This window comes from Rousettus aegyptiacus, unplaced genomic scaffold (genome assembly GCF_014176215.1).
Source record: "Rousettus aegyptiacus isolate mRouAeg1 unplaced genomic scaffold, mRouAeg1.p scaffold_m13_p_6, whole genome shotgun sequence".
Taxonomy (NCBI): Eukaryota; Metazoa; Chordata; class Mammalia; order Chiroptera; family Pteropodidae; genus Rousettus; species Rousettus aegyptiacus.
This window is the reverse complement of record NW_023416309.1, coordinates 111,880,069-111,904,755: the sequence shown is the minus strand read 5'-3', so window position 1 is coordinate 111,904,755 and position 24,687 is coordinate 111,880,069. Positions and strand designations below refer to the sequence as shown.

The 24,687-nt window shown below is 57.2% G+C and overlaps 1 protein-coding gene across 2 annotated transcripts in view; it reads left to right on the top strand.

Moving 5' to 3' along the window:
• Positions 1-24,687, top strand: part of UBE2O (ubiquitin conjugating enzyme E2 O) — a 45,191-nt gene that overhangs the window by 10,110 nt on the left and 10,394 nt on the right. For both annotated transcript variants that reach the window (XM_036222313.1, XM_036222312.1), the window contains exons 2-5: positions 21,730-21,789; positions 21,910-22,020; positions 23,879-23,976; positions 24,478-24,541. In XM_036222313.1, coding sequence (XP_036078206.1) covers positions 21,730-21,789; positions 21,910-22,020; positions 23,879-23,976; positions 24,478-24,541 — 333 coding nt within the window. The remainder of the gene's footprint in view (positions 1-21,729; positions 21,790-21,909; positions 22,021-23,878; positions 23,977-24,477; positions 24,542-24,687) is intronic.

The window sequence follows — 24,687 nt, the reverse complement described above, 5'->3', positions numbered from 1 at the left end:
GTGGCCTGAGCAGCTGTGAGGACCCAGCGTCAGCGCTTGGCCAGCAGCAGTCACACGGGCGAGGCTCCTGAGTGGTGATCGGCGCACAGTCCCCACCGGAGGGGACGGCTGAGTCCAGTGCGAGGCCCGTCTGTGGGGCAGCTCGCCCGCTACACGGCCCTGGGCTCCGGAGGGGGCCGAGGGGCTGCGGCCTGCAGGCGAGGGCTCGCACCAGGCACACTGTTAACTTCGAAGGGGTCAGGCACCAGCTGCTGAAAATGGGTGCAACCACCCTGTCTCTGTGGGTGGCGGGGGCTGGGGGCGCCCGGACGAGTGAGATCTAGACGGCACTTCTTAAAGGCTGATGGGGCGCTGGTTCATACCCAGCTTCCTGCAGCAGTGAGGCCGGGCGGGGAGGGCCGGGGCGGGGGCGTGCTCCCCTGGTGCCCCTTCTCCTGGCGGGACCACCCTTCAGAGTAGACTGATGTGCAGGTCCTTCCAAAACCCCCGATGTCAGTAGGTTCATGTTTTTATCCCCTCGCCCCCTACACCAAGGTTTAAGTTCACCGCTGCCAGCCGCATTCAAAAGATGGGCCCCGGGGAGCGATTGGCCCAGCGCCCCCCGATAAAGCCAGTACTTCCAGACCACAGCGCCGGTGCAGAAAGCCTCAGTGCTAGGACGACCAGTGTTCCCACAGTCACCACCAGGGTGTCTTACTGGGTTTGATTTTGGGGGGTGAAGCTGTGAGGGTTGTCACGAGTGTCCCGTAACCAGCCCAAGAGGAGGGTGGTTGGGATTGCCGTCTTTTCTCCCGCCGGTGCCAGGGGGTTCCTGCCGGGTGCCAGGTGCGTGGCACGTGCTTTCCGCGTGCCATCTTGCTCTCTCCCCGCGGTGGCCAGCGCGCCCCTCTCAGAGAGGGCGAGACCGACGCCTGCAGGCGGTCCGCCGCTCACCCAGGCCACACAGCCCTGAGGGCGGAGCCCGGGTGTCCGCGCCACCGCGGCACAGGCTCCTGTCACTGGCTGTGCCGCTGTCCCTCGCAACCGGCCAGTGCCGTGTAGACCAACCCGTTTCTTTAACCAGTCTCCTTAGCCAGCTAAATTTCCAGGTTTTCAGTCTTAAAAAATATGACTAACATACTTGATACTTTTTTATATCTTTGTTTACATCTTTAAGTTTCTTAGGATGAATTTGTAAGTGGAGTTACTTGAGCCAAAGTTAGTAAGAATACATTTTTAAGACCTTCGATCGATTTTATCAACTGTCATCCCCAAAAGTGGTGCCCATTCACGCTCCCACCTCGGAATGCCTGTTTGCTTAGTGCGGTGGTGAGCTCCCCGTGTGACTCAGCGGGAGTCACCAGCTCGCTGGCAGCGTCTAGAGGACTAGGACACAGGTCAGCTGACGGGGTGTTTTCTGACTGTACCCTGCTGTCGCCAAGAAATAATCCCTTTTGTGCCGGGGGTGTCTCTGAGCTCTGCGGGACAGGCAGGCTGGCCTGTCATGCCGTCAGCTTGGGGCATTTGTTCCCGGGCAGGGAGGGGAGTGTCAGGTAAGCCAGGGGAGGGAGGAGGAGTCGGCATGTGGCCCTGCAGGGGCTCGGTGTCCACGACCGGACAGGAGACAGAATCTTGTGCGGTTGCCGGGAACGGCATGAGGTCACCGTAGCAGCACTCAGCACGCAGCCGATCGATTCCGTTCACCGGGGGGATGATTTCGCTCTGCTTCGGTTTCCCTGTCACGTTTGGAGTCCCACAGGGTAAACGTGATTGCGGGTTTAGGGGAAATATTGCCAGTTAGCTCGTGGGCCCATAAGGCCGGCTTTAAACCTAAATCATAATCCGTGTGTGTGTCTGAACGTGTTTAAATAGGTAATATACGCAGACGATACAACATTCAAATGGTTTAAAAGAATACACAGTAAGTATTTGGCCCCTTCCTGCCGTTTCCCTCCCTGGAGACCGCCGTGACCGGACCGCCGCTGTTCTAGTCCGTGCATTTTCTAACACGTATGTGTGTGTACACACGTATTTTTTTTTTTTTAACATAAATAGCTGTCTGTACAACTGTTCTGGATTCAGGCAAATCTGGGTCAGACTCCACCTCCTCAGCCCTGTGACGCCGAACGGCTGGCTTCGCGTGTCTCGGCCCCCGGCTCGGCCCTGGCCTGCCTCTTCCCTCCGTGTTGCCCTTCAGGCCAGACTGTCGCGTTGGGTTCACCAGGTGGCACCTCAGGGTGACACCTGCTCTGCCGCTGGGTTGGGGGTGGCGGAGGCCAGCGTTTATCACTGCCTGGCGCCTGCTCCCGAGCCCATCTCGATAGCCGCGGGGTGCCACTAGCAAGGGTGGGGGTTAATGAGAGGTTTGAGTCAGAAGTCCCTGGGGGCAGGAGGGGATAGCGTCTGGAGAAGCCGGAGTGAAGCGGCGTCCCCGGAAGCATGCTCAGCCCGTTCAGCCCCCCACCCCTCCCCTACCCCGTGTTTTGCCCCAGTCGGGGCTGCTTGCGAGGTATCCGGGTTCAGGCGGACCCCTCAAAACTCTGGAAGGACCCCCACACTGACACTCGGACCGTGGCTGTTGCCTCTCCCCGGAGTGCGGCGTTGCCCCAACCAACGCCCGGAGCCCCCATCTCGTGTGGCCTCACCGTGACATCCCTCAGGCGGCTCGGCTCACGGTGGAGCCGAGCCTGTGCCCTTTACGGTGATTCCCACGACAGGGCTGTGTTTCCTCCGTGTTGGGGTCTCCATCCTCTCCTCCCAGACACACTCTCGCCTCAAGCTTTCCCCCGCTGGACGCGTAGCATCAGAGTACAGGGCACTTCCAGCTGTCGAGTGCTCCGTGCAGGCGGGGTCTTCCGCCAGAGGACGGGTGGATCTCGGCCACGTACCAGGTCTCAGAGTGCCTAGGCCCACGTCAGACTAGAGGGCGATTTGGTTCCACCTCCTTATTTTATGGAACTAGGGCCCTGGAGGCCAAGTGGTCGAGGGTAAGGTTGACAGAAGCCACAGGTGGACAGAGGCTTAAGGAAAGAAAGGTCCCCAGGAGGACACGATGCGGTCTCTGTGGGTAGAAGCAGAGGATGGTAGCAGTGCTGGTTTTAGCTTTCTGGTGAGTAGTGACAGTTGAGGCAGGTTCTGGTATTCAACTTGAAAAGTAAAGTCTGTAATAGAGAGAGAGGGTTCAGAGGACTTACACTGTGCCTCGGGAGTCACATGTAAAGAAGACTTTCTTCTCAAGACCACAGGGCCAGGCAGAGTCACTGATCGCAGCTTAACCTGACTTGCCTTAAAAACAAAACAAAAAGAAAGGAAAAACAGCTTAATGAGATGTGATTCACATACCTTAACCGTCACCCTTTCAAAGTGCAGTTTTCAACATATTCAGAGATTTGTGCACCCATCATCACCATCTAGATTTAGAACGTTTTCGTCACCCCCAAAAGGAACACCTACTCGTCGGCAGTCGAGCTGCACTTCCCTCCCCCCCCGCCCCGCCCCGGGGAGCCACTGTCTCCGTGGGTTTGCCTCTGCTAAACCTTTATATAAATGGGACACCTAATATGTGCCCTTTTATGACCGACTTCTTTCACTCCGCATGTTTCCAAGTTTCCTTCATGTCGTATCACGTATCAGTACTTCATTCCTTTGCTTGGCCAAGTAATATTCCATTGTGTGGCTTTATCTGTTGTTGTTTTTTTTAACCTACTTTATTTTATCATTTCTCTGTGTTTTATCTGTTCATCAGCAGGTGGACACTTGGGTCGCTTCCACTTTTTGGCTGTGGGCACTCATGTGCGGGCTTCACGTGGACATTTGTTCTCAGTTCTCTGGGGTGTTACACCCAGGAGGGGGATTGCCGGGTCGTATGGAAACTCTGTGTCCCACCTGAGCAACCGCCAAACCGCCGCCCAGAGCGGCTGCCGCTTCGCACCCCCCGTGGCCAGCGAATGAGGCCCTCGCTTGTCCGCGTCTTCCCCGGCAACGGGCCTGGTGGTCTCTTGGTCACAGCCAACCATCGTAGAACGTGGCCTCGTGGGTGTGGGGCGTGTCACAGTGCTGCGATGTGCATTTCTAGTGACTGCTGACTTGGAGCGTCTTTTTCGTGTGCAAATGAGCCATTTGTTTATCTTCTTTGGAGAAACATCTATTCAGATAAACCCTTTGCCTGTTTTTTAACTGGGCTATTTGTCAGCTTGCCTGTTCGACCCTGCATCTGGGTCTCCTCTCGGCCCTTCAGAGTCTGGCAGGTGGGCCACCTCATGTCGTCGTGCCCGTGCCAGGCAGCTCGCGTCACGTTGGGATTTAACCTCCTTTCCTCTTGCAATGTGCGCTAGGGGATTCGAGACCCTTAGACATCGAAAGGGCTGTACGTTCTGAAGCTTTCCAGGAACAAAGTTCTACCTGTTCTGCGTCTGGGGCTCGATAGCTACCCTAGAAAGGGAAAGGGGGTGCTAAGTCGGTCTTCTTGGACAGTGGGGCGAGCTTCCAAATGGTTCGCAGCCGCGTGAGCCGTGGCACAGCAGTTAGGAAGGCCGAGACTGTCCCCTTGTTGCTGTGGCTCTCTCGTAGTGCGGGTCGGAATAGTTCTCGTGCCGGGGGATGATGGGATGCTCGTTGACTGACGGGAACACGCTTTGGTTTGAGACGTGGCCTTGCCGAGGCGTGAGAGGGTGCCTTGTGTGTGCGACCAGGCGCTTGGAGAGAGGCCTTCGCGAGTGCGCCCCGGCTGCTGAGCAGCGTGGCTGCCTGCTGCGGGGCACGTGTGCTGCTGTTTGGGTTTTGTGACTTTCTCAGTGATTGTTTTTAGTTTAGCATTTAAGAATCTAATTTAGTTTTGTGAGTGTGCAAAGTGGTGCTCACCCACGCCTGCCACGGGCGCCCAGCCTTGTCCTGGATCAGCTCTGACTGTCATGCTTAAATTACAGCGATCTATGGAATTCAGAGTGTCTTTGACATGTGAAACCGAAAGCTGAAAAGATGGGCGGTCCTTTCAGACGACCGAGGGTGTCCGCTGAGGGTGTCCGTGGAGCAGGGCTTTCCTTTCCTCTTCAACTGGCCCCTAACTTAAGGCGAATGTTGGAACTCAGGATTTCTAATTTTTGAATTTGTGGTTTCTTGGTTTTGTTTTTGTTTTTGTTTGTTTTTTTGAGTTTTTTTTTGTTGTTTGTTTTCGGTGGTGGTGTTGACTTACTATCACCTCCCCATCTTCATACCTTAGGTAAACATGGGAGATGGAACACGGTATCTCCACTTCCCCCAGAAACTCTTCCAAAACGATAGTGGAAATGTTTTTTAAGTGTGTGACACACAAGGATCAAGAATGGGGGAGAAGGCGGTAGGCGCAGTAGGTCAGGCTTTAGGAGACGGAGCGGGGCAGAGGAGGCTGGGGTGTTGGCCTGCAGAGGGGGACGGGGGGACGGGGGGGGGGGGGAGTGCCGTAGAAAGTCTCGGGGCGTGGAGGCGCCAGGTGTCGCTGTCGCTCGTGGCAGGCGTGAGGGTCGGGCCCAGAGACGGAGGGATTAGCTGAGAGTCTGTATAGGGAGAAATTAAACTCCCCAAGTGACCCCTTCACTCCCGGCGCCCGAGAGTGTGCGTCCCCCCTGCCGGCGGAGATGGCGGAGGTTTCTGCCCCGGGGAAATGGACCCGGAGACTCTGTGGGTGGAGACACCTCAGGTGCAGCCGGGGCGGGCGACCGGGTGGAGCGGGGCACCCCGGGCCGTGTCCCCGCCCTCCAGGGGGTCTGAACCCAGGCTGGAGGCGCGGGGCCTGGAGGGAAGGCCCGGGTCTGGCGCCCGCGCTGCCCACCGACAGGCCCTCAGGGCAGAGGCTCCCGCCCGCCCCCAGGCCAAGGCCTCGCCCGTGCTCACCTTGCGTCCGCCATCTTTGTGTGGCCGCGACTTTTCCTTTCTTTTTTTTTTTTTTTACTTTTTATTTGCTATAATTATAGATTCACGGGAAGTTGCAAAAATGGCACAGAGGGGTTCCCCACGCCCTTCATCCGGTTTCCCCTCGAGGTCGTACCTCACATAACCTCAGGCAGGTGTCACGGCCGGGAACCGACACGGGGCCAGCGTCTGTGTGCAGTCCCGCGCCGTTTTATCACGCACAGTCTCGTGTAACCGCAGTGGCAGTCAAGGTGCAGAACCGTTCCATCCCCACGGAGTTATCGCGTCGACTCACTTTTCAATAGAAATGGACAGCCGCGGATCGCCAAACGTGTTCAGAGGACTCTGGCACGAATGGAGGGGGCGGCTAGACCAAGCAAAGAGACAGAGCCGACGCTGCAGGCAGAAGCAGCCCTCCGCACACGCACACGCGCGCACACACATGCATGCACACACACGCGCACACACGCATGCATGCACACGCACACACACATGTGCACACGCGTGCGCACACGCGCGTGCACACACATGCACACACGCACACGCGCACATATGCACACACGTGCACACATACGCACACATATATACACATGCGCACGCACACGCACGCACATGGCGAATGTGCGCAGAGGAGTCAGAGCCAAGATTTTGTCAATGAAATAAAATGGGATACTCTAAAAATCAGGATGAGAAAGAATTCTTGGATATTAACATAGTATTAAGGGGAAGAAGGAGTTGACAAAGACCCTCCCCCCAGGAAACAGAATAAAAACATCTGATATTCAGATCTACAAAAGAGAAAGGGAAAAATGAGAGGCAGATGTATCAAAGAAATCAGAAAGGTTTCTAGGGTTCCAGGATGGTGAGTGGAAGAAGTCTGGACACGTCGTCTGACTCCAGAACACTGGGACAAAGCTTCCAGGGAGAGAAAAGAGGTCGCTTAGGAAAGATCGAGAATGAAGATGGATGGGTTTCTCAGCCTCGAGGGAAGCCCGAAGGCGGCGGCCGGAGCTAAGGAAGAACCACTCCTGCTGCAGGCGCGTAGCATTCCGCCTGAAACAACAAGGATTTTAACTGTATAGGTGATCTTACGGGAAAGAGAAGGGATAGCGAGAAACCAAAATCAAAGACTTGAAATTGAAAGCCAGAGCAGCGTGAGCTCACCGATGTGCCGGCAGCTCTGGGGGTGTTTGTTGGACCCCAAAACAGGTTCTAACAATAGTAGAAGTTTGGATTTTAATGAACACGTATAGAATTGAAATCCCCTCAGAAGGCTGTCCCCTGGTAAAAGGGACTCAAGACAGCCTCCCCCATGCAGCCACAGAAAGGGCAAGGGAGATGTTCCTTGCCCCACACGCTGAGGTGTTGGGGGACATCTCCCGTGAGCAGTCGAAACTTCTAAGTCCGAAGTGTGTGTTTCTGATCTCGCGTGGTTCGGGACTTCCTGAGCCAGCCCCAGACCGGCGGCACCCCTGGAATTCCTTGCAAAAGGAAAAGCAGAACTTTTGTAGAATGACCCTTTCGCTCTGAATCTTGCAGTCTCCACACATGACGAACTTTTGCTAGGAAATTACTAAACATGCAGAAATTGTAAGCAAGAGTCAGGTGTCACAACAAAAAGGATTTCTAGCATTGAAAAACTTAAGATAATAGAAGACATTATCATATAAATGTTTAAAGTGATTGAAGGCTGAAAGAACAGAAATCAAAGGAAAAAAGTAAGACAATACATTTAAAAGGGACTATTTTTTAAATGAACCAAATAAAACCATTAGAATGAAAATTCTAGACTTTAAAACCCAATGGAAATGTTAAATAGCAAAATAGACACACCTCAAGAGAAAATGTCAACAGGAAGATGACCTGGAGAAGTTAAGTAGAATTCAGCACAGATAAAAAGATGGCTTATAAGGAAGAGAGGTGGGGGGGACTAGAGGGCCCAACCTGTGTCTAACGAGAGTTCCCAAAGGAAAACAGCACCCTAAAAGCAGCTCGAGAGGAAGACTGCCCCCCAGGTTCACAGGGAGGCTCAGCAAATGTGTAAGCAGCAGCCGCAGCGGAGGCCGAACCTCCATGGTTCGCTAAGGAAGACAAGTCGTTGGCCGAGTTCTCCGTGACCAGCTTAAGGTGATCAACAGCGGGAGCAAAACGAAGGCATTTTTCCCAGAGGAAGCGTCGCGTTTATTCACTAACTGACTTTCACTGTGCTCCAGGAAGAAGGAACCGAAACCCCGGAGAAAGGAGGAGGAGCATAAGGAATGTGTGGAAAGACAGAAACGTGCGGGGATATCTCAGTAAGCATCGGTTTATGAAACAGTGGCCATTATTACTAACTTGAGGAGGATTAAAAACAAAAACCCCGACGAGACATCCGAGTGAGAGGGGACGATTTGAGTAAACACAGTCTAAGGTCCCTGAACTGTTGGGGTATTGATTTGCTTTGGATTTCTGAGTCATGTCGACGTATTAAAAATTAAAGGGTAAGCACTAGAAGAATGGAAATAAGATGGAGAGCTTTCAACCCAATAGAGCAGAAATATGCGGAATTATAAAAACTAGGTCATCATTCTAGAAAAAAGAGAACAAAGAAAAAGTACAGTAGGTAGACGGCCCTGAGGGGAGAGGAGTAAATGCACCTGGGTCCCGATGAGTGTGAGCAGAGAACCGCGCCCGGCGTGGCGGGGGTCACAGCGCTGGGGGAGGACGCCCAGCCCTCGGAGGGGATCCCACACCCAGCCAGGTCAAGTAATGCTTTCCAGGCATGCCAGGGCTGCAGAAAGTGTGCCTCCCATGGCCCCTTTCTCCAGAACCTGGTGGGAAATGTGCTTCAAAACAGAATTTTCTGGAATCCAGGAAACGCGATTCCACATAGGCAGGCTGCAGAGGGAAGTCCACGTTGGAGAGGCAGGCTGGAGTTGTGCAGAAGGGACGCTCCAAGAAAGAGACAAAACCCAGAAAAAACGATTATTTGAGCATGTTTGGAGAAGTTATAGATTGGCATTTGACAAAATTCTCGTAGTATGAGTATTTACCCACATATATATGTGTGTATATATGTGTGTGTGTCTATAGAAACAGTGCTTGCACCTGCGATTCCTGGTGGATTAACGGCAGACATGTTACGTACACAGGTTGTGTCTTCACAAAGCGCCGCTTGGTTCAGCTGTGAGCGGTGTTTACTCGTTAGCGCATGTCAATACTGTTTCCATCAATACAGTAGGACGGCAGGAAGGATGGGCTCAGGGTCGGAGGTCGTAGGGGAGAGGGGACGGGTAAGAACCGGCAAGTCCATAGATAATGTCTACAGTTAGTGCGTTAGGAATTAGGGGTACAAGCATTGTTTATATATGTATGGGTAAATATCCTTACTACAAAGAACTAGAACGTGGTTGCCTCAAGGGACCGCCGTTTTGGGGTGGAAAGCCTTTTGGTGCCCTTTGATTTTTTTTTTGCAATTTGCAGGTTTAAACCAACACTTCAATAGAAATACAATATGAGCCACGTATGTAATTTAAGATGTTTTTCAGTGGTCACATTAAAAACACAAAAGAACAGGTGAAAATACGTTTAATAAGTTTTGTTTAAGCCAATATAGATCCAAGATATTTCAGCGTGTGGTGGATACGGCCGCGGGACGAGGCAGCGTCCCTCGTCATGCGCAGCGTTTGAGGTGCAGCCGGCCCCGTGCAGCGGGCTCACCCCAGCCAGGCGCGGTGCGACCCAGGAGGGGCGGGGGGTTTCGGATTCCTTGAGAGTTTTTTCGGGTTACGCAGACCTGCCCTCGAAGCCAGGTCTGGAGCTCAGTTCCTGGCCTGGGTTTCTTCCTTTCGCCCAGCCATCCCTACTTTAATCTAAGCTCTCAGTCATTTTGACTTTTTCAGCATTCTCACGAAAGTCGCCAGGCTCCCTGGGGTCCGCGTTCCGATGGGGCACGCAGATGCGATCCAGCGCGTGCCGCGGAGGATAACACGGGGGAGGGGCTCGAGGACGGGGACGGCTCATTCCGGACGGGCCGTCAGAGGAGGCCTTTCCGAGGTGCCATCTGAGCAAAGCCTCGAGTGCGGCCGTCTGGGGCGGACGTGGCAGCCGCGATCGTTCTCCGTGGCAGCTCGTCCTGCCCCCAGTCTGGCGCCCGTCAACGCCCTTTTCTTGGCTCTGCGCGGGCTCAGACTCTTGTTTGCCGATGTTCGGTCAGCATCAGGCACAGCGCAGCGTCTGGCACGCCAGCAGGTGTTTAGTTTGTTGAACGGGTGGGTGGGTGGATGGATGGATGGATGGTCGGTCTACAGTCGATCAAGCGAACAGCGTGTAATAAATGTCAAAGGAAGCAAACTGTTGAGAGCCCCAGCTTTTCCACGGGGCGAGCTCTGCCCCTGCCCCGCCCCTGATGGAGCAGAGACGGGACAGGAGCTCAGGCCAGAGCAAAGCCAGGTGGATGTCAGGCGCCCTCTGTCACCCCCAGGCCCCGTGTAGTGTATTTAAGAGCTTATGGACATTGTCTGTTTCAGGACAGTTCAAGCTCCTGGCGGGTGGATAAACGGAAGTAGTTGGGAAGGCACGAAGGTGGCGGGGGGCGTGGGAGGGCAAGAGAACGCACATTTTTGCCAGCTTCCCACATGCCGCACATAACCTGGTGTTTAGGTATCGGAATCCTCGCCGCAGGCCCGGCTTCGCCCTCGCGCGGCTGAGTCGGCCCTTGAAGGACCGGAGCAGAGCCCTTGCTGCGTCTTCGTCTGTCCCCGTCTTCCTCCACGCCGTGGCTCTTGCACGTCTGGATGCGACCTGCGGGAGGCGGAAGGGTTCTCCAGGCGACAGTCCGGCGCTGCCTTCCGCTTGCTGCTTTGGGCTTCCGCTCCAGCACCCCGTTGGTCAGCTCCCGGGCCCCAGGGATGGGAGAGAGCGGCGGGCCAGACGTTCCCTGCACGAGCGGCGTGGCGCGGCCCAGGGGCCCGGCCCTTCTCAGGGGCGCCGGCGGCCCCGCGCACGCGTCCCGGGGGCGCTCGTTGCCGCCTCCCTTGGGAGAGCAGGAGAGGGTCCCTCGGATCACAGTCCGTGCTACGCTGGCGTAGAGGAAGGTGACCCTGGCGTTTCAGTCCCTGGAGCGGGTGGCGACCGTGTGGTGTCAGCCACAAACCGATGGCAGGCCGTGACTTCGTTTTGCAGCATTTTGTTAGTCGGGCTCAGCTGTGGGGAACTTGTGGCTGTGACAGCTCCCATTTCCTGCTGGGGACCAAAGCGCCTGTTGGAGCTGAGTCTGCAGTGCCAGTGGGTGTCTCCTCCCCACCTCTTTTTCCAGTGGGTGGTGGAGAGCCCCCCCCCCCCTTTACCAGCCACGCCGTGCTCCACAAACTCAGCCTCAAACGGGCTGCTAAATGTTTGCATTTAATTTTGTGAGAAATCTTTGCTCAGAGGCAGGCTAGCTGATCCTGTTCTGACCTAATTTTGGTGGTGTGGGGGCCGAGGAAAGCAAGAGCTTACTGTCGTGTTTGGCGCTTTCGATTGCTGAGACCCTGTCCGCTGACCCTGCGTGGGGTCAGCCTGCCCATGACACCGAGGGTGTGGATCAGGACCATCACTGAATGACGCAAGGCCCTGCCCACTTGCTGTTGGTCCCAGGGCTCTGGTGGCTCTTTTCTTCGGCTTCTTGTACCTTTACCAGGCTCCTGCTTCCCTGGGGAAAGGAAGTGTTTGCAGGACCTGCCCCCCCCCCACCCCCCATTTTGTCTTGGAAATCTGGAGTTTCGGAATTGAGAAAAGCGGAGAGCCAGCATTTGCTGTCCAGGTGTCACCATTCTGGGGAGGATGGTGACACCCGCCTGTCCCTCTGGGGTGGATTCCCCTTGCCGGCCGGCCTGCGGGTGGCTCTGCACTGCGATGGGGGCGGTCTGGGGGCTCTGTACCGTGTTCTCCTCCCCGAGCTCACAGGTAGGCTGAAAACAGAACTCCACAGGCAGAGCAGCCCCCCTGCTCCCCCACTGCACCCCTACTTCAGTGAGAACCTGGCCCCCGAGGATAGAGTCGGCCTTGGATCAGGGCTCTGGTGTGTTATTTTTACTGCCTTTTCCTACCATATTTGCATTTTTAAAAATAGCAGTGCTGAATGAGTGCCTTTCCATCGGAGTCTGCTTCGGAAGGTAGGATGCATTTTGCAGAGGCTGTGGCTATTGATCAACCTCAACCCTCAGCGTTTGGGCGTGTGGACCAGAGGAGCCGCGAGCGCTGGGTGGAGCTGAGGCTGGATGTCCTGGCTGCTGCAGGGAGGGATGAGGCCTCAGCCCTTTGCTGACCAAAGATGACGTCATCTTGAAGATTCTGTCATTTGTCTGTGGGTTGGAAGTTGGGGAGGTAAAGAAGGGAATGGGAGCATCTGTAAGCTGAGGCCCTGGTGGCCATCCTGGAGGATTTGGAGGCAGTGGCACGCCCTTCCTGCCCAGGTGGGCCTGTCCCAGACTTGGCGTTCTTAGATGCTGGGAGAGCCAGATTTTCTGCATCAGCTCATTCCCAGCCCTAAAAGTCAAGGTCTCATGGCCACAGCTCAGGCCCAGGAGGTGTCTTTCTGCCTGGAAGTCTTTAAGGTGGCAGAACTGTCCCCCACATGTCCAGGGATGTGTGCTGGCAGAATCTGCGCTTCGGCACCTTGGCAGCATCTGGCCTGAGTCGGGTCCCTTGTCTCTTGGTCAGTGGGGTGCTCAGAGCTGTCTCAGAGCCTCGGGCTATGTTCTTGGCTTCTCTCTGGGAATGGGCCTAGGCCAGGGGCTGGACCACCTGAGCAGAGGCTGATCAAGGTTGGGACCACATTGTTTGAGGACCTGGTGCATCAGTTCAAGGGCTGGACCAGGGGACCCCAAGGGGCGATGTCAGCCGGATCTCTCCTTGTTCATTATTTTCATCCACCTTAATTTTGCATCTTGATCCCCAGGTTTATATCTTAAAATTTTTTAAATTAAAAACAAATGTCCCTCAGTGGTTGGGGTTCTTTTTTGTTCTCGAAGAAAGAGAAACTTACTTATTGTTTGAAGTAAAACAGTTTTAACTGAGCTCATTATGGGACTTGCCCAGGGAACATAAAGGAATAGATTTCTGGCTTTATTTAGAGGTTCGTTTGGTAGGTTTGGGTAAAATAACCAGGAATCTGTATTGTAAAAGAGAGCTGAGGATTCTGGTCAGCGGTCGCCTTAAAACCTCGTCCCCCTCCCCGAAGGGGCCGTTTTTCTTCCTGCTCTTCTGTTATCTCGGCAGCGCGGAGTTGAGCGTTGAGGCGTCCTCCGCCGTTTCCACCCGTCGCCCCTCAAAGACCAGCGTGGTCGCCTGCGGTCGGCCGAAGCGCCACCTCGCAGTGGCCGGGCTGCAGGCATGCGTCTCAGAGTGGGCGTCGTGCCGTTCAAATGCATTTGATCTCTCACCGTCAGGAAGTGTGTCCTCCTTCGAGTCTGTGATAACGTGCGTTTGGCTGAGAAGTCCTTCCTGTGTGGGACCCGGAGGTGCCCGGAGGAAGGAAGGGACTTTGATGCTTCATCGTGTGGAAAAGGTCGTCGGAACCGGCGTCCCGCGCCGGCGTCCGTTCGCTGGTTACCCCTGCTCTTCTGACACCGTGGGGGCGGTGTGGGCCGCGAGGCTGTCGCGGTCCCCGGCCTGGGACTGGGGGAGCGGCCACTCCACTTCTCCCAGCTCTGCGACCACCCCTGCACACGGACGGGTCCTGTCTGAAACTGGGAGAAGACCGTCCTCCTGAGGTGGCCGTGAGGGTCGAACGAGGTCGGCGAGGCGCCCCGCGCTCCTTCTTTTCCCGCCCCCCCCACCACCTGAGGTCACCTGCTGCTTTGCCCCTGGTTGGGGCAGTGCTTGACCCTCTTGCACTTGAGATGAGTCAGTGATGGCCCCTAAGGTCCCAGCCCGGAGCACCCCCCACGCCTCCTGACGCACTCGGCTGTATCCTCGGCATTGTGTGTGTGTGTGGGGGGGGGGGGTCTGTACTCGTTAAAAGGGGGGAGAATAGTGGCCATGTAAATAAGGGTGGTTATTTGCACACTGTAAGATTTCCTGTGGGTTTTCTTGAAATAGTTCCCCTGATATAGCTTAAATCCCTTCAATTTGTTAAAGATTTTTAGTAACGGCATCCAAATCAAGATGCGCCCGTACATTAATTTTTGCGTCTCGTTTCAGTCTTTGTAAATGTTGCTTCATGTATTTGTTTTTTGCAGCTGAGCTGGTCCCTTGGGAGGGAAACTGCCAGCAGCCTGGGGCTCCCGTCACGGGCCTTCTCAGGGCGAGCAGACCAGGGACATCTTACAGCCAGCCCGCGTGGGAGCCCGGTGGGCATGCACACTCCAAAGGGACTGCCCACCTGGCTCCTCAGGAAGGACGGGCGCTGGGCACGTAGAGTCCAGGGTCCCCGAGATGTGGCTTTAAGCTGGTCTAGCCCAGGGCTGCCTGTCCCTGCTGGAGGCTGACGCCCAGGGAGGCAACAGGGCGTGCTCGGTTCACGCGCCTGGGCGGTGGCCACACGGCGGCCTCTGCGGGACCTGGTTCTCGAGCCACGGGCAGCACGGCGCCCACCCCGTCGCCCCGAGGCTGCGTTCTGTTTGTATTTTCATCCTCACCCAGCCGCTCCGTCCTGTTTCAGGTGACATGGCAGTGGAGGGGGCAGTCGAGGTTTAAGACTTAATGATCAAAGCGAGAGGTCACGTGCGCTCCCAGGTGTCATCAGGTCAGTTGGTGCCCGAGGGACGTCCTTAATCTGCTTCTCCAGGAGAGAGGCCTTCTCCTCCTAGAGCTTCCTGTTTGTCTCCTCCCATCAAGCCCAGGAGTCCTGGGCTTTTTTGTCCTTCTTAAGCAAGGTCAGCAGGCCCGGGGCCAAGATAAGGGTGCAGAGCTGGGTTCTCCCTCCATGCCGGCTCCTGCGCCTGGAGTGCACTGGGATGCTGCGTCCCAAACCCTGCAGCGACCGCTCTGCTGCGGGCGCAGCTCCTCGGTCCCGCCCCCTCACTGAGGAGGCAGGCGGACTCCGTCCCCTTTCTCTGTCCCCTTGGGCAGGCGCTGCCTCCAGGCCACTCCAGCACACTCAGGCTGCAGCCGCTCTTTCCAGGCAGCGAGGCAGTCGTGCGGCATTGCCCAGCCCTGACTGCAGGCTTCCGGTCTGCAGCGTGCCATCAGGGAGAGACGGGTCCCTGGGGACTGGTCCCAGGCTGGTCCCTGGGCTGCCGGGGGGTTGAGGGTACAGAGGCCTGGCCAGTCTGCATCCGAGGCACAGGCGGTAGGGGTGTCCCCCTGCCAGCCCCTTCCCTGCATCTCTGGCGGACAGTCCTGTGCAGCCTAGCCCTTCCTGTCGTCCTCCGCCGGCCATCCAGAAACAGGAATGTTTGTGTTTCTACCCAGGTCAGCAGTGTGTTTACTTGTGTATAAACGTTTCAGGTATTTTATTTTGTATCCCCGTCTGTGAATTCATTAGCGCCAAGGTGCATTCCTAGATAGTTATATTCTGGTCACATTCTGAATTTATAGGAAATACTCAAAAACTGTTGAATTGATTGATCTCGGTCTTTGGTTTTAGCAGAGCTGTTGAGTGGTTTCTGTAGCACATGATGGACAGAATTTTCTGGGGGCGCCAGCGTTCCTGTGTCCTCTCACATTGCCCAGCCACTTCCGGCTGTCCCCCCCTCTCAAGCACGTGAGGCCCTCTGGTTATTTGTGTTTTGCTGGTAAAACCTGCCCTCAGGTGGGCCGCAGCCATGCTGGGCTATTGGGTGCACAGCCATGTGACGATCAGCTGCCCTGAGAAGGTCATTCCACTGGCAGACCCGAGAATCACTGACCCGTCATATCCCGAAATCCAGTCGGAACTAGAATCTCGGGCTTAGGAAGAGGCTGGAGGGGGAGCCCGGCTCCAACCCACCGTCGGTGCCGTTTCCTTCCGTTCCCAGTTTTGTCGTTCGAAAAGCTAATTCCTTGACCTTTTAAGTAATGTCAGAATGAGTTAAGAGTTCTCCACCCCACTGCGTAAACATAGATCCTGGGTTTGTTTGTTTGCTTGTGTTTTGACTTCAGACCAGCTTCTGAGGAGGAGAGAGACCTTTCCCCTGATGTAACTGACCAAAACCTTAGCCAGAGACCCAGCAGAGCTGGCCCAGGGCGGAATCCGTAGAGTGGGGACCCTCAGACTTCTCGAGTGACCCACCGTAGAATGTACGTCTTCCACCGTGACTCAGGACACACACATACGTTATGTGTGCGGCGGCAGAAGTTCTCTCAAAACTACCTAGCCTTACTGGCTGTGACGCGCTCACAGATCTTCCTTTTTCTTTTTGCCCCCAATGCTGGCCATGATCCACTAAATCGATGGTTTGAAAATCAGTGCTCTAGGGAGCATTTCATTCTGGGATTTCCAAAGCGTTTGCAGAATTCTGCACCGGGGGATAAATATTCCAGTCTGCCTAAGTAGCTTCTCTGGCCTTCAGGTTGTGTCTGCACTGGAGGGAAGGGGTCAGCGTGGCTGGGCCCGCCCTGTCCCCTTGCCACTCATATCCATGCCGGGTCCGTGGAAATTCTTTAAAGATGGTGCACATGTCTTTTTCTATAGTTGTATTCTTCTCTAGTTTTGAATCTGTAAGACGTCCCCAGAAAACTTCATTGACCTTAGTTGGAGGTTTGAGCGAGGTTCATGTTGAGTGGTCTCTCCTCTCCTCTCACCCCGCAAGACTGAGTCGGGCTTCCCAGGCCGTGAAGCACCTGTGTGTGACCGCCAGGCCAGGCAGGGCCCCACTGCCCGCTCCATCTCGTAGTGCAGCTGGGCGGCCCCACCGCAGCCAGAGGGCCCCTCACACTCAGGGACAAGCTCAGGGGCCCGTTGGGAGGCCTAGGGTCCCCAGCACAACTGGAGACCCCATGAATCACGGTCCGGTCCCGCCCTTTCCTGTGTGTCTGGGATCAGAGTGGGCTCAGGCCAGGTGGGGCAGGAGGGCGGTCCTCCCAGATGGTCCCCTCCCACCCCACCCCCGGGGAAGTCGGAGCCTTAGAAGTTGCCAGTCTGGTCTGACCTCGCATCCCTTTCAGGAATCTGCCGAGCCCCGAGCCCCGGCCTGGGTAGCCAGCCCCATTCCTGCGCATCCGCCGGGCCTGCCGCTCTCCCTGCCCTCCCCTCACTAGGCAGAGCGACAAGGGCGGCTGCTTTCTCTTCTCCAAAGCAAGGTGGTTTCCCTTGCCGAGCACTGCGAGGCCTCTGCAGACCTGGCTCAGTGTGGTGAAGGTAAAGCCTTTCTCTGAGTGCAAACCCAAACCGGGTCCCCTGCAGGCCATCTCAGTTGTCCCCTCACTCGCCAGGGGCACAGTGTGGGGCTGGCAGCCGGCTTGTCCTTGCGACCTGGGACTGTTTTTGAAGCCCCCATGGCCGCTTGGCACAATGCTGGACCTTTTTTTTTGAAGCTGTTCCTGGCTGTCCGTGAGGATCTGGTGTGGGGGCATCACTAACCCTCAGAGAGACTGGATTGGTTTTCTTCCCGTGGGACCGAAGGAGAACACCCACGTCTTCTCTCCTCTGTTTGGCCGTCCCCAGAGTTTGACAGGAGATGAAAGGTGCCTTGACACAAATGCTTAGGCTCCTTTAAGGCGCCTCCTTTGCCTTTTGCTGGACCCGCCGCAGCTTGTTCCTGCACTGGGAGCCCCCTTAGCGTTGTGGATGTGAGTGCTAGTGACCAGGGCACACGCTTGGCCCCCCCGGCACAGGCCAGCCATAGCGCCACCAGACCCCCTGGGACGTAGCTGCTTGTCTCAGCTTCCTCCTGTTTTTGCCCTGTGGGTTAGCCTCAGTTTGCCTGTTTCTATCCGGGGAACATTTTCATACGCGAATCGGGTTCTCTTAGGTCTGTCAAGAGCAGCGTTGGGAATGGTGGGCGTCTAGACCAGGGTTCGCGGGGCCGGCTCGGTGCCTGCCGCGTCGGAGGAGCGCGGTGTGCCTGGGTGGCCGGGGCCGCGGGCAGCAGAGTGGTCTCCCCGGCCAGGGCAGAGCGCCTTGGACTCACGTGGGAGTGGGACGTAGTGCCCAGCCTCCCTGCCACGGGGCCTTCTGGTGACTGCGCCCTGCTCCCCTGGGCATTGCACCGCCCCAGCTCTGCCTTCAGGATGCTTGTGGAGGGGGGCCCTTCCCCCCTCAGTGCCGCCCTCCTGGAAGGAGCCTCGGGGCGCCCGGCCTGACCCGCCAGCGCGTTGGGCCGGATCAGCATCGTTCTTGGTGGAGGAGGCTCACCCCGTTTCGTCCGTGTGGTCAGATGCTGAGCAGCACCCCGGGCTCTACCCACCTCGTGCCAGGAGCCCTTTCCCCCAGTGTTGACAACTGGCCTGGACGTTCTGGATGTCCTCTGGGGGGCAGGGCTACCCCGTTGAGAACCTCGGGTCTGACTGGTCGCCCGCCCCCTGCGGCGTGCTCCGCCCAGCAGCCAGCCCAGCAGCCAGCTGCCCCTGCACAGCGTGAGCTCGGAGCCCCTGGCCGGGCCGGGGCGGACTCTCAAGGCCAGAGCCTCGGGGGCTTACTCCGCACAGCGCCATTGGACGCTCAGGGCGCTGCACCCAGGCTCTCCACGGCGGCTTCTCTCTCTGCGTGGAAGGCCCCGTCCCGTACTGCACTCCGGTCAGTGGCCAGATGTCGCGTCGGAGTGGCCTTTCCTGAGCACCGTTTAAAACGAGCCACCGCGCTCCCCTCCTCTCAGTCTCTCACACTCACAGCCCGCATTGCCTTGTCTCTCTGCGTGGCACTCAGCACCGCCGGCCCCGTGCATCTGTCTGTCCGTCCGTCTGTCCCCCACTGCACCGGGCGCGTCTCGGAGATGCGTCGCAGACGTGCCCACAGTGACGCACGTTCGTTTCTAAAACCTCCTCACTCCCAAACACTTGGACGTGGTAGTGTGTTACCGCGTTTTTTTTTTTTCTGTTGAGAATCTTGATAGGTTGTTCAGAAATTTGGAACCTGTAATGACAGTTGAAATGTGTCCACCCTATCTCAGATTCCCGCCCGGCAACAATTTTTTTAGAACTATATTCAGGGTGCATCTAACTTGGTTTTGCTTTCGGGCAGGCACAGCGCCCTCTAGTGTTAGCCTCCGGCCGCCTGGTGCGCGTGATCAGGCCGGCTCCAGGGTGAGGCGAGGCCGCCAAACCACTGAGCCTCGGGGCTGCTCCCACCTGAGTCCTCGGCAGGTGCTCAGGGCTCAGACCACGTCCGCAGTGAGAGGCCGCAACAGTGGCCTTCCACAGGCCCCAGAAGTGAATAGCGCACCTGTCACTTTTGTAAGTGGAAGAATCGCTGTTGTTCAGAATGTGTGGACCCGCCAGAAACATGTTCTACCCTGTTCTCTCTGCAGCCCTGGGGCGGGGCGGACTCTGAGCTGGACTGCGGAGGTCAGGTCCCGGCTCCACCACTCAGGAGCTGTGGGACCGTGAACAAGTCACTTATTTTCTGTGGAATGGGAATGACAATAATCGTGAACTTCCTTCGTGGAGTTGTGGACGATTTCACAGGTTAAAGCACAGGAAGTGGCCGGAAAACGGCGTGCCGTGTAATGAGCACCATTTGTGCTTTTACACGAGGCGGAGGACTCCAGGCTGAGTCCCCAGGAGCACAGAGGTCCTTTCCAGAACGGGGACACCGAGAGCCTTCGTGATGCGGGCAGCACAGGGCGGGCGTGGGGAGGGAGTGTCTGGAAGGACCCGTCAGTGCGGGGCGTGCGGGCGGGCGGGCGGGGGAGTCGGCTCGCCACGCCCCCAGGGTGGGTGGGGCGCGGGGAGCGGTCGCGAAGGGAACAGAGCGCCTCGCGGTCAGCCTGAGCCCTTCCGGACACCTTTTTCTAGTTTTCTGGAATTCCCAAGGGAAGGGAATGGAGCCGGAGCTGTGGCCACCACCCACTTCATTCTCCCGGCCACGCCCACTCCGCTTCCAGCATCGTCAGGGCTTTAGAGAAATGAGGCTTCTCATCCCGGGAGATTAGAAGAGCCCGGAGGCTGAGCGCTCTGGCAGGAGGCCAGGCCCCCTCTCCCGGGAGCACGGCGGCCGAGGCAGAGGTTCCGCGCTGGCCTCATGCCGGTGCCGCGCAGAGCAGGAGCCTCCGTTCCCCCTCAGGAGGAGTGTCCCAGGGCCAGAGTGCAGGGACACGGTCAGTGTCCCACCAGAGACTGCACCGATTTAGGGTCTGCAGCTGGGCCCCTCTCCCCTTCTTTCCTGGACGCGCTCCCGGGTCTCTTCCCGGCGACCCCCGAGCTGGCCGCCGCAGCGCACACACACCAGGAGCGACACCCCAGGCAGCGTGGCCTCTCCCCCACTGCCTTTCCTGGGGCCGCAGCTTCTAGTCTCTATGGCAGTGTGGGAAGACCTGCTATTGTGGTTTTTTTGAAATCTAAAATGAGAGTGGAGGTTTGAGATAGGGTGGGACAGCGCCAAAAATACCGTGTCCCAGATCAGAGGTTTGGGCACGGAGGGTTGCGGTATAGGGCGTTCTTAGCAAAGAGGCAGAGCTCCACACGGCCCCTCACTGCCTTCTGGATCTGGGAGCAAAGGCAAGACGAGGCCGGACTCAGAGGGTCTGCAGCCTGTGCCCCGCGGGGCAGTGGCGTCAGGCGGAGTGAGCACAGCTGTCGTTTGCCGAGCACTTACTCTGCCAGGTACCTGTGACCAGCTGTGCTTTTCACTGCCTTATTAGTCCCCTCAAGCCCTCTGCGATGGCTGCTGTCACCCCGCTTCGTACATGCAGTTGTGAGCGGTCAGCCTGAGGTTTCAGAGCTGGCACGCCCACGGGTCTGGCTCGAGGACCCCAGATTTAGCACCCGGGCTTGTCCTCATGCGAGTCATGGCCTTCGGTTCCCTGCGCGTGGATGGTGGAGCCCGTTGCCTCCCTTGTACTTTTTTGTAAGTCACATTATACTAATAGCAGAGTTGGTTTTAGCCATCATTGCCAGATTTCGGTGACCTTGAGCCAGTGGCTTCCGTTTGGATTGCCCAGCTCTCCTTCCATGGAGGTGACCTTGCCATGCCCCACAGTTTGAGGGGAGTTGTTGGTGAAGGAAATAGCGTTCATCCCTGTGCTCTGAGGCCTTGGGGGGTGCCCGTCCGAAGGAGGTGGACGGCCATAGACCCGCTGTTACCGCGCCTCAGAGGAGCTAGAGAGGGGCGGTCCCAGGTCTGAGGAGCCGGCAAGGAAGGCGCGCTGGCCTGGCAGGGGACCTCCTCCACCTGGGGCTGTCGGATGGGGAGCCGGTGCCCAACGCAGGGGGGGACAGCTCTCGTGGGCCCTGGCCATCCTCTCGGAGGAATGGGTCAGGTGCTCGCCGTGCAGTTGGCCGGCTCCCAAAGCCAGCCGCCCGCACGTGTGCCCAGCATGGTAGATAAGGGGCAGCTGCAGCTGGCCAGGAAGGCTGGCCGGATTAGAGGGTAGTGGTGGCTGATAGCAGGCATCAGGGGGACCCCCGCAGCCCAGCAGCACGCCCCCCTTCCTCAGCACTCAGCAGCAGCGGGGGGGGGGGGGGAGGGCGGCACCTGCAGAAACTGGAAAGATTTCCCTCATAGCAAAATGTTCTACTGTCTTCAGATGGGCTCTTAAACCTTTCATTTAAATGAGGCCTTTGTGATCTGTCGTGTAGCCACACTTTCCACTGTGATGAAATGGCCTCTGGTAAGCCCGGCGTTGGCTTTCGGTGGGGAGAGTTAGTGCCTCGGGTCCGTCTTTGGCTGTAGGTGCAGCTAGAGGTGTGCGTGCCGCTTGTGAACACACTCAGCACGTAGGGTTGTGCGCTTGGCTGGAGTGCGTGCCTGCCCCAGGACGCTGGGTGAAGCAGCGCCCCGCGGCGACGTGGGCCAGCCCCTCACGTGCATGCTCTCTTGTGCAGCTGAAACTCGAGGACCGCTCCGTGGTGCCCCGGGACGTGGTCCGGCACATGCGATCCACCGTGAGTCCTGCGTCCCCCTGGCAGCGGGGGGGGGGTGGGCGGGTGGGCCGTCTGGGCTGGGCCACCCATGGTGGCCGGCACCGTGTGCCTGCCGGGACCTAGGTGCCTTCTCCTCCCCAGGACAGCCAGTGCGGCACCGTGATAGACGTCAGCATCGACTGCGCGGTCAAGCTCATCGGCACCAACTGCATCATCTACCCCGTCAACAGCAAGGACCTGCAGCACATCTGGGTGAGCACCCCGCCCGCCCCGCGCCCCCGCCGCCCGCTCCGGCTCCGTGGTCCTCTGCCCCTCGCAGCCCGCCTGCTGCTCCCTGTCAGGGCCCGTGCACACACGGGGTCTGACACACCCCGATGTGACGGCTCCGACCGCAGGTGCGGATCCCTTTACCTAGTTTCTTTCCTCCTCTAACACGTACTTCTCTTTTTTTAAACAAGTTTCTTTTCAATAAGTTGTCTTTTAAACGATTCCAAACTCGCCCAAAGCTGCGCGTTCCCGCACCCGCTGCGTCGCCCCGGCCCCGCGGCCGTTCGCTCGCTCCCTGTGCCCCTTCCTCCCACGTTTCCTGCTCTCTCCTGGAAAGCAAGCTGCAGACGTGATGCCCCACGGCCCCTAAATACTACAAGGCGTGTGTCCCCCCAACAGGAACGCTCCCCTGTGTAACCGCCGTTCGGCCCCCAGGTTAGGGAGTTGGTCGTTACTGTCCAATTCCGTTGTCCCGACAATACCCTTTTGGCCTTTCTGACCCAGAATTCCATTCAGGAGCACACGTTGCATTTAGTGGTCAATTCTCGATCTTCTCCAGTCTGGACCAGTTGCCCAGTCTTGCTGTGTCTTCCACATGCTGATACATCCCTCTCTTGACCCTGACCATGGGCCGTCCGAAGTGGGCTCAGGACCAGCGTCAGGCCCTGCGTCCTCGGCAGGGCTGCCCCAGATTGCCACCGCGCTCTTCCTTGGCCCGCGGTGTGCGGTGGCGGCAGCGTGGTGATGTCCGCGTCCGTCCCGGCCGCGCCGCTGTCTGCCACGCCTCCTGCCACACAGTCGCCGTTTCCCCCCCTGCAGCTAACTCTGTTTTGGGGGAGGTGGTCCAGGCGTATGTCAGCAACCCGTTACTTGTCAAACCCCAGTCTGTGCCAGGCTGAGCTTAGCCTCATTCGCCGCTCCCGCCCGAACCGGCCGGCCCTCCGACGTTGCCAGCTGGAGACCTCTGTGACTGTCGTTCCCTTCTCATTTTTATTAGTCGCACTCTACTGTATGGAAGAGCATTACTTTCTGCCCATTTGTTTATTCATTGTTTTGCATCTGTGTGGCTTCAGAGATTCCTGTTTTCTTTCATTGGCTGTAATCCATTACTACCGTTGCTTGGTTTTTTGCTTGAATGAACCCAGGTTTGGCCAACGGGAGCCCCTTTAAGCATCTGTGACCTTTTGACATGTCCCCATCATTTCCATCTTGTATTTTTTCTGATCCAGCCTTGGAATCAGGCGTTTCTCCAAGGAGCCCTAGTTCCTTTCACAGGAGAAAACCAAATTTCCAAACCCAAGATCTGGGTGTCGCCGGGTGTGCTGATTGGTACTAGGCCCTTTCAGGACATGCGTGTGTGTGTGTGTGTGCGCGCACATTTAGACACACACACACAAATTTGTCACTGCCCCTTCTGTGCGTACGTTAAAAGTCGAGATGTCCTGATACCCCCAGTTCCAGTCCAGTGCCCCCGTCTTTCCTTCCTCAACCTTGAGAAACGTGGCTCTTGATATCCTCAGGATGTTTGTTTATTTACTGAAATCGTTTTACTTCCTTTTCCACGTGCCTGACGCCCACAGCCCACTTGCACCCAGGAGTCCCGTACCCTTGGGTACCATCAGGCCCGCTGCCGGCTCCGCCTCCACACTGGGAAGGGGAGTCGGGGTGCAGCCTAGAACTTGGGGGGGGGGAGCCTGCAGCAGCTACACAGGTCCTGTACTAGCGAGTCCGGGCAGTTAGCTGCCTAGATCTTTCCTGCCCGTCTCAGCACGGCAAAGGGGGGGGGTGCCCCGGACACCAGTGTCAAGTGCCGTCTCTCACACCCCGTCTCCTGGGTCTGCAGCCCTTCATGTACGGGGACTACGTCGCCTATGACAGCTGGCTGGGGAAGGTCTACGACTTGAAGAACCAGATCATCCTGAAGTTGTCCAATGGTGCCAGGTACTAGCTCCCCACAGAGGAGCCATCCGCTTGGCGGGGCCGCCGCTGGGCGGAGGGGAGGCGGGGGTTTTCTCATGGGCCTGTGATGACAGGTCTCATCCAGGGCCACGACAGGTGCTGTGGACGTTCGGGCCTGACCCTGGGCAGGTCTCCTGGCACCACAGCTGAATTCTCTCACTCAGCGTCTGGTCTGTGCCGTATCTTGATTCGGGGAGAGAAACTTTATCACTTAGCATACCTGCTGGGGGCTGATGCTTTACCTTAGACACTCGGAGCTGGGGCGAGGGCCTGGTTCATTTTAGCAGAGTTCCTCGTACCAGTTCAGAAGCTGAGCTGCAGACAGAGGAGGAATTGTGCCATTTTAGGGCATGCAACATGTGGGCACCTCTGGATAACTCCTTTTGATACTGATCAGCACCACATCGGGTCCTGGCTGCCACATCTCCCGTGGGACTCGGTCATTGTGCTACGTGGAGCCCAAGCCCATGTTCACTGTTTCAGGTGCTCTATGAACACAGAAGACGGTGCCAAGCTCTACGACGTCTGCCCGCACGTCAGTGACTCAGTACGTGTGGCGGGGGGGGGGGGGTCTTGTGGCCCTCGGCCCTCTGGGCCGTGCAGGAAGGAGGACTTCTTAGCAGAGAGTTGGTAGCCGACCTGGGCTAAACAGTGCTTCTAGGCAAAGCAGTTTCCTAGAAAAGGGGCGGGCGT